The sequence below is a fragment of the Silene latifolia genome, chromosome Y (genome assembly GCF_048544455.1).
Source record: "Silene latifolia isolate original U9 population chromosome Y, ASM4854445v1, whole genome shotgun sequence".
Classification (NCBI taxonomy): domain Eukaryota; kingdom Viridiplantae; phylum Streptophyta; class Magnoliopsida; order Caryophyllales; family Caryophyllaceae; genus Silene; species Silene latifolia.
Genome location: NC_133538.1, coordinates 120986135 through 120996043, shown reverse-complemented (window position 1 = coordinate 120996043; position 9909 = coordinate 120986135). Strand labels below are relative to the sequence as shown.

The window sequence follows — 9909 nt, the reverse complement described above, 5'->3', positions numbered from 1 at the left end:
CTAATCTTCACCTGATGGTACCCCGACCTCAAATCGATCTTAGAAAAGACCGTTGCACCACTCAACTGATCAAACAGGTCATCTATCCTTGGCAAAGGATACTTGTTCTTTATCGTCACACGGTTCAGCTCCCGGTAATCTATGCATAACCTCAAAGTTCCATCCTTCTTCTTCACGAAAAGAACTGGTGCTCCCAAGGCGATACACTTGGTCTAATGTATCCCTTCTCTATCAAATCATCCAACTGCTTCCTAAGCTCCCCCATCTCCTTAGGACCCATACGGTACGGTGCCTTAGAGATTGGCCCCGTCCCCGGCTTCAACTCAACGGTGAAATCTATCTCCCTCTTCGGTGGCAACCCCGGAATCTCCTCTGGAAAGACATCGCAAACTCCCCACCACTTTGGTATCTCATCAACTGCCTAGGGCTCTCTATCCGGTCATCTCTCACATGGCACAAAATCAGAGGACATCCCTTCCTCAGATACGACTTCAAAGTGACAATTTGCAATCAACTTAACTTTGGGTTTGACTAGAAACCCACGATAAGACACACTTACACCCTTAGGACCTCTAAGGGACACTCTCTTTGATGACAAAGTCTATCTTAGCCTTATACTTTCCTAACCAATCCATCCCAACTATCATCTCAAAACCATTAAAAGGAAACTCTAGCAAGTCTACAGGGAAATCGACTTGCCCAACTATCAAAGATACATCTCTAAACAACCTCCCACACGATACGAGACTACTTTGAAGGTATGAAGACTTGCTCCCTAATCGACTCATATACTCTCAAACCCAATGTTTTACATGACTCGAAGACAAACGATTGAGAAGCCCCGAATCAAACAAAACAAACGTAGGAATACCATTAACAAGGAATGTACCGGTGATAACGTGCGCATCCTCCTCATTTTGCCTTCTTGTCCATCATGAACAACTTGCCTTTCGGTCTTCTCGCCCACCTCCCGGACAAGTACTAGGCTGATGCGGTCGGCTTAGCACCCGACCCTTGATTGTTGTTGTTGTTCATCGGTGTCTTCGCATAAGAATTACCGCCGTTGCGGTTGCCTCCACTCGGTAGCTCGACCTCCCGGTTTGGCCATGATCCACCGTGGTCATTTGCTCGCAAAGCTCGTGCGAGTCTCGAAAAGATCCCGGTGCGCTCGTGCACTCATGTCTCTTGTGGCCTACGCCACCACAACCAAAGCGAGTCACTCCCCGGTTTGTTGCTCACACTCCCACGACCTCGCCCAAAGGAAGTTCCAAAGACTAAACCCGGACCCGAGAAGAAAATCCCTTAGATTGATTGTGGTTGCTTTTCTTGAAATTAGATTGGCCACCACCCTCGCTCTCAGACTTCCTCTTCTCTCCACCCGACCTCTCCTGAGCCATCTCCACTAGTCTCTCGGCTCTCCCAGCCCTCTCATATGCTTCCTTCACATCGTAAGGACTCCCACGGGTAACTTATCCATAATTTTCGTGGTTAGCCCTCTCTCAAACCTCAAAGCCAGATTCTCCTCACTCAAACCCATATCCTCGGCATATCTGGATTTCTCATTGAACTGTCTCGTAGTACTCACCCACGACATCTCGTGATCATCTTAAACTTGTCGAACTCCTCTCTCAACTTACTCCTCACATGCTCGGGTACGAACTCCTTCCTCACGACCCTACGAAACTCCTCCCAAGGTATAGCGGGTAACCCCTGGTTGGTATATATCTCCTTGGCACTCACTTTCACGGAATCCCACCACTTGCACATTTGCCTCCCTCGGATAGAATGCGGCTGATCCACTCTCATCTCATCAGGACAGCGAACTAAATCTAGTATGTTCTCCATCTCCCTCACCCAACTATCAAGATGGTTAGGCTCCTCAACCCCCTTGTACTCCTTTGGGTTAAACCTCGCAATATAGAGGCTGACTTTAGCATGGTCAACCTCCTTCTCCTTACTCTTATCCTTGTCCTCATTCACTCTCTTCGGGTCTCGAAGAGCGTCCGGTGTTCCAACATCTTAACGATGTCATCCGTAGTCATAAGCTCGGCTCTCGCGTACAAGGCATTTCTCTTGGGCGGCATCTTGAAGCTATATAAGATAGGGATAAACATAAACACGCGTACTAAACCTCAAAACACGAAAACGCGCTGCCCAGAACCTACTCGATCGAGTATCCAAACCCACTCGATCGAGTAACGGGCTACTCGATCGAGTGCCCCCATGTACTCGATCGAGTACCCAAACTCAGAACCAAACAGGACCTTCGATCACTAACCCACTCGATCGAGTATCTAGGCTACTCGATCGAGTGATTTCTACTCGATCGAGTACCCTAGTTACTCGATCGAGTGCCCCAAAACTCGATTCTGGACTCAAAATCGTTAAAAACCTACCCGATCGAGTCAGCCTCACTCGATCAAGTACCACCAATACGTAAGAGTTACCCGCATATTACGTCACATACTAACATGCTAACTTTATAAAATCATATGATATCATAATAAATATGCTACGCATTTACTCTACTATCAACAAGATCAATTCATCATGCCATTAAAGCCACATTGTAAACATCCAACATGTTATTCCATCATCACGTCTACATATATATATTACTTTTCTTTCACATTCTCAACTTCTCCTTCAACATCCAACAATCAAATCACACATTCCATCACATTGTCACGCAAGTTACTAAGCACACACATGACTCAACACACATTTCCCCCATGTGACCGGTTCAAAGTTGTAGGGCGAACCCCGCGACTTTAGGACGTCTCCCAAGCCTTTGCACTAGCTCCTACAACTTTTACCCCGGGTTCATTTTAATTGACTCCCTATGTTCATTAAGTTCATTGGTTACAGGTTTCAGGATCGTCGCTCTGATACCATTTGTAACACCCCCATACTCCGAGTGCCTTACCCGGGACCACTCGGGTATGAAGACATCACCATCTCGGTTGCCCGAGGCATGATAATCAAATAGACAAAACAGAAACAACATTTATTATAAGTAGTTTAATGAATAAGTACAATCCTCGAAACCAAACTGAAAGTACAATACATTATTCCAAACTATCCGTTCTCAACTGAAATGTAAATAAATGCTAAACTACAATGGAAGACTCTATCGTCATGTCGTGGCCATCCCAGCTATCCCAGTATCATCTCTATACCTGTTCAATATCTGCTCACCATCCCCGAATGGATCACCGCAGGTTTTACAAAACAACACCGGGGTCAGTACTAATCACACAATCAATATAGATAACAATAATAAGACAAACAGACAATTGAATGTCACACACACCCATACACCACCAACTCCCATCATCTCAATCGGGCCGTCCACTGGACCACCGCCGCGATGGGGGACCGCAGCCGTTCCCACCTAAGCCCCGCTCATCGTACGAGCGATAACCCTGTCCATTAATGTGCACATCCCCTTTCGTGGCGGGTTCCACGAAGGGCGAAACTAGGGCGTGAGATCACTCCCGCAAGTGACCCCACTCAACCGAGAACGCATCTCGAGAGCCATAGAAACCAATCACAATCACAATCACAATCACAATCATCATATCAAATAACTAACTACAAAGACATCACCAATATCCCATTATGGGACTAATACTGAGTAGGAAATCCTACCTGGAAAGCACAACACGCAGACGGTATCTACAGCTGTCTCAAAACGCCTCTTCTACAAATTCTCCTCCTAACAAATAACACATAAAGGCTACCAATTACTTACTATTCATAAAACCCCCAAATCCTAAATTAGGGTTTGACCAAACCTAGCAAAACATTATATAAATTATATTAAAAGCTTACCCTTGACGCAAGGAATCCAACGACACGAACTACGACACGAACCGACCGCCGTCGAACTCCGGAATTGTTAAGGATGCGATTAGGAAGATGATCGATCGCTTTCTCTCTTAAACAGGTTTTAGGTTTTGGTAAAAGTGAATTAAAACAACGACGATTAAGTTTAAATACCCTAATCGCATAATTAACAAAACCCGCGAAAAACTCCCTCAGAACCGGGACACTCGATCGAGTACCCAAGGTAATCGGATCGAGTACCCCTACTCGATCGAGTGCCCCTGACTACTCGATCGAGTGCCCAACAGTCGAAACTATTTTATTCTGCAACATACCCTTACTCGACAGAGTAAGGGCTACTCGATAGAGTACCCCCAAGACCATAAATACGGAGTATTACAGAAACGCTGGGACGGCCCGGGAAAATCGTTAAGGGTTTATGCATGAATCGTAGCACTATGAGTAATCTTTTACTTTCCAACACTTTCTTTTCAAGTTTCACCTCGGAGGAAAAGACCCTAGAAACAAAGTGTAACTAGTCCTCTTTTCCCAGCCGGATTCGCCAAACTGTGGACAAGGCCCTCGAGAACTGCGTCCGCGGGATCCACACTAGGCATAATCGACTCGAGGTTCTTTCGAATCGAATTAAGACATATTAGAGTCGCCACCAAGTTTTTTGGGAACTTGTAACCGTTCAAGTCAACTTTACACCTTTCATCGAAAAGCATAAAGCCAATCGACTACGAGTGATTAAAGATAAAGACTTGTACCCTATATCACTCGATTTGAATGACTCTCGTAATCCAATGGTATTTAGACGGATCCACAAACCATAGATCTTGAGTAAGGGGTGAGGGTACGTGTTGGGAAGCCCATAAGGACACCCAACTCCGCCCGTCAATAACGGCCTCTACTAAGTCAAGTATGGATTTCAAACAAGGTCATAGCTACTACGATATATGAAATGCAAACATCGTTTTAACCCTAACATGTGAAGTTTCTATGTCGATTTAGATGCAACTAAACTAACTTTGTCAAAGTTGTAATTTAGCATGTGGGTTGATTGTTCTAAGCAACATATAAACGAAAGAAAACAAGGCTTAGGGGGAATGGGGGAGCCGTTGGGATCTACCTATTACAAACCAGGCATTTCATGCCGACGCAACAATAAATTAAAGATACAACTCAATCTAAATACAATTGCTACATACAGAACCGTACACGACACATTACACGGCCAATCGGCCTAGGAAACCGCGCACAAGAGGGGTGGCCCACGGCTTACATGACTCACGGCCTTGGGTCACTCCTCGTGATGTGTGCTTTCACTTAATCTCATCGAATTAGACATAGGGCTACGCACCAAAGCATGCATTAGCATAAACCGGGCCATGTTGCTTTAAACAACATGCGATTTACTACGCTCTTACATGCATTGGGACACAACCATCTAACCAAACAAAACTAAGGTTTTTGAAAGAGGTTTTGACTCGATAAAGGGAAACTAACTTGAAAATTACAACTCGATGAACAAACGATAAATTACAAGTTATAAAGCGATAAAGAACAAGCGATTCATAAAACGGACGAAACTAAAAGGACCAAAAGACACGGCCAAATCACGGCCAAACCAAACACGGCTACCCTAGGTCCTAGGTCAGGTTCATTAGTTAGATCAAATGATTGCGAAACGAACTCGAAACAAATTAGAAAACAAGTTGAAAACGACGTTGATCGGTTGAGATGATGTCGCGCAAAGGGGCATTCTACAGGGCCTAAAAGGGGTCAAGTTAGGTCAAATTCTCTAATTAATTTAACTCATCGAGTGGCAATAAGAAGGTGCTAATCACGCACTCTCATACTAGCGAGAAATTATGTGAAAGAGAGATGCATTCGATTGAATTACAGAATTGTTAGTTGATTTTAAAGCTTATGTCGAAGCCACCTATCGTGTCTAATTAGGTTATTAAATTGATCTAATGTCATCTAAATAAGTTATATGTTAACAATCAGAAGTCATACTAACATGCAACGGGTCCTAAGGTGGGTCGAATTGGCCGAGACAAACAAAGGGTCAAAAACGAGGAGCAAAGTTAGAAATTCGTTTTATTTATGCCCTACCTTGAACACGAGGATATGTAAATGAGACGGGGGTGTACGACCGACTGATGTAGCGGTTTCTTTTCCCATCTCAAGTCAACGCGGGTGTTCATGGTGGTACTTTAACTCATACTCGGACTAAACTAGTTTCATAGTTAATTTACGATAAATAAAAAGCGATAAACAAACAAAACAAACTATAAGAAAAACAAACATAAAAACGAAATAAAAAAGGAGAAAGAGGAGGATTTGATGCACCCTCAACCTACATGTATCGTTGACACCGTCTTGGGTCGTAATCGATGGTAGATTTTATCTCGAGAGGCCGTCGTCGACGAAAAAACAAAGCAAACACGCGTTTTTATCGAATCTGGACAGCAACTTTCAAACAGCGATTTCTCCCTCGTTTCACGATGAAAATTCGATTTAAAAGATGTTTTGAAAACTAGAAAGAGAGGAGAAAAGAGATCTTAAAGAAACCCCTGCTCTTTTTGAGTTATTGGGCATGAAAAACGAGCACAAACAGAACTGGACAGACAGGAATAAGCCGCGAAAACAGAGTGTATAACACTCTGTATTTCGAGGGATTTCGTGTACTCTCAAGGGTAATTTGGCTCGTAAATCTTTGTCTAATGTGTAGATGGATGTTATATGGTTAATTTGGAACAAGAAACTCGAATTTTGATGGAGGTTTTAAGGAGGAACGAATTGTTTTTCGAAGAGGACACACAAACTGTTTCAGTTTGGATGTCGGTTTTGTGGAAGGTTTTTGAGAGGCAATTAAGGTTTGTTTCTGAGGTTTAAAGCTTGTGAGTGAAGGTAGGATGTATGGAGAACTTAGAGGAATGAATGTATGGTGAAGGGTGGGTATTTATAGGGAGTTAAAGTAGGGTAAAAGAGAGGAGAGGCAGACGGGCTCGGCTGAGCATAGCTGCTGTCCAGCAGCTTTTGGGGGGTTTTCTAGGGTTCGTATGGGGGGTTTTCTTGGTGGTTAAGGTAAGGTAATATGGGTAGGATATTAGGGTATGGGTTAGGGTTAATGGGCACTGGTTTTGGTGGTATTTGGAGCGGGTTTTGGGCTCGGGATTGAGCTGCAAAACAGGGGGGGCTGCTCGTGTTATGCGGGCTGTTTGGGGGTGATTTGGGGCATGATTTGGGCCGTGGTTAAGGGGGTTCGAACTGGGTTGGATGGGTAGAGGCTTAGGTTGGTTAGTGTACTCGATATTCGTGCCAACTCGTAAAGAAAACGGGCTCAAAAACCGAGCTAAAATCGAGCTCAAAAACGTGTGTTTAAAACGAGTTTTCGATTTTTAAATCGATTTTTCAAATCAATTAACACATTAAAATAAATGATTTTTCAAATCAAATATACTCATAAAAATGATTTTTCAAATCAAATATTTATTTTATTTTCAATAAAATAAACTTGGAAAAATAAATTCAAAATAAAACAAAATAAATTGAATTCACCTAAAAAAAGCCATAATTTAAATATCATTTAAATTAATAAAATGAACTCACTTAAAAAAACAATAATTTAAATATCATTTAAATTAATAAAATAATTCATCGACGACGCCCATTCTACATCGTAAAACGAGCTCCAAATAATGACAATGACAACTAAAGAATACATGTGTCCTATCATCATCGGGTGTTTGTCGGGTTCTCTATAAATTCCAATATCGACGGATACGGGTATCTACACTTTTTTTTTCACACAACAATCGACGACGTCACCTACTCACCTCCCACCGGCCACCGTGACCTGCCACTGCCGCCCACCACACCCTTGTAAGTTATTCAATCTTTTATATTTTCTATACTTTTGTTTTCAAACCCTAATTCCCTTTTCCCAAATTTGTTATTTTGGTTTTTAGTTTCAATTTTGTATTTTGATTTTGATTTATTTAATTGTTTATTCATGAAACATGGAAACAATGTCTTGTATTTTGATTTTGATTTTTGGTTGTCTATTTGTGACTTTTTGTTGTGATTTTTGATTTTTGATTACTTTACTAATTACTAGTTGCAATTTTATGTAATTTAATTGTTTATTCAAGAAACATTGAAACAATGGAAGCTAATTTAGAAATTCCAATTAGAATGCTAGACTTTTACTAATCGATTTATTTTTTCAGTTTAGATTAATGACGAAATACAGAAGTTTGGAATCTTTTTGGAATACACAAAGAAAGGCACAGAAAGCTTCTTCATCATCTTCTCCTTTGTTATCTTCTCAAAATAATGAACCAAATGAAAATGTTCAAGAACCTCCTTTGCCATCTCCTAACAATGAAGAACCTCCCTTGTCATTTTCTCACAATGATGAACCTTATTTGTCATCTCTTAACATTGACCAAGATTCTCAAAATGAGGAACTTGATGAAAATATTCAAGATGAGGAACTTGATTAAAATAATCAAGATGAGGAACTTGATTAAAATAATCAAGAAGAATACAACTTACCAAATGATCCGGGAAAACGAGTGCCAATATTGTCTTACCCGGTCAATGAAAGAGATTATGTGAGAAGGAGATTTATTGAGAAGAAGCCTTGTAGACCAAGATTATCCAAAAATAAAGTACCTCAAACGTTAATCGGTAAGAAGAAACGTCGTTTTAATGTTCTTTGGTATGATTTATAAGATTGGCTTGAATATAGTATCCAAAACGATGCCGCATTTTGTTTTTATTGTTTCTTGTTCAAGGATGATACGAAGTGTCCCGGGGGAGATGCTTTTGTGAAGGATGGATGGAATAATTGGGATAAACCGATAAGGTTAAAGAAACATGTGGGTAACGTTGGTAGTGCTCACAATCAAGCTAGAGAGAAATACACTTTCTTCAATAATAAAAAAAACTTCAATAGTTCAAAAGATTGAGAAGGTGAGCATCCAAACAAAAAACCTTTGTAAATCTCGATTGTTATATTCTCTTCAATGTTTAAGATATCTTCTAAAATAAGGATTAGCCTTTCGTGGACATAAAGAAAGTGAGAATTCAAGTAACCGAGGTAATTTTCTTGAACTTTTAAAATGGCTTGCCGAAACGATTGAAACCATTGCTAAAGTTGTTCTCTCCAAGGCACCAAAGAATCACAAAGCAACTTCCCCAAAAATTCAAAAAGATCTCATCAAGTATTGTTCAAAAGAAACTACCAAGTTGATTATTGAAGATCATGATAATGATTTATTTGCTATTTTAGCCGATAAGTCAAGTGATGTATCTCATAAGGAGCAATTGGCCATTTGTTTGAGGCATGTTAATAAAAAGGGTAAGGTGTGTGAAAAATTTCTTGGTATTGTGAAGGTTGATGATACTACTAGTCTAACTCTTATGAAAGCAATTGAGACTTTACTTGGTGACCATAAATTGCTTATGTCAAATATTCGTGGTCAAGGATATGACGGGGCTAGTAACATGAGAGGTGGAATTAATGGTCTTAAAAATTTGGTAATGAGAAATTCTCCTTCCGCTTATTATGTTCATTGTTTTGCACACCAACTTCAATTGACTCTTGTTGCGGTTGCGAAGGAGAATTGTGATTGTGCATCTTTTTTTCAACAACTTGGATTTGTACTTAATGTTATTGGGCAATCTTGGAAGAAGTTAGAAATGGTAAGAGAGACTCAAGCTAAAAATGTGTTAGAAGCTTTGGGGTTGAATTAAATTGTAAGTGGGAAAGGGTTGAATCAAGAACTTGGATTAAGTAGGCCGGGGGATACTCGTTGGGGTTTTCATTATAAATCAATCATGAATCTTATTGTTATGTATTCCTCGATGATTGATGTTCTTGTTAAAGTTGGTAAAGCTGCAAAAAGTAACGAAGATCGTGCTAAAGCTCAAACTGCCGTGGATCACCTTGAATCATTTGAGTTTATCTTCATGTTACATTTTATGAAAGTCATCTTTGGGTATACTAATTCTTTGTGTGAGGCACTACAAAGAAAAGACCAATATATTGTTAATGCAATGACT

The 9909-nt window shown here is 40.8% G+C and overlaps 1 protein-coding gene across 1 annotated transcript; it reads left to right on the top strand.

The window, feature by feature from the left end:
* The first annotated feature begins 8442 nt into the window (after positions 1–8442).
* On the top strand, positions 8443–9600 carry LOC141628818 (uncharacterized). The gene is made up of 3 exons (XM_074441916.1): positions 8443–8456; positions 8594–8736; positions 8897–9600. The coding sequence occupies exons 1-3, from the start codon at positions 8443–8445 to the stop codon at positions 9598–9600; spliced, it is 861 nt and encodes a 286-aa protein (XP_074298017.1).
* The last annotated feature ends 309 nt before the right edge of the window (positions 9601–9909 follow it).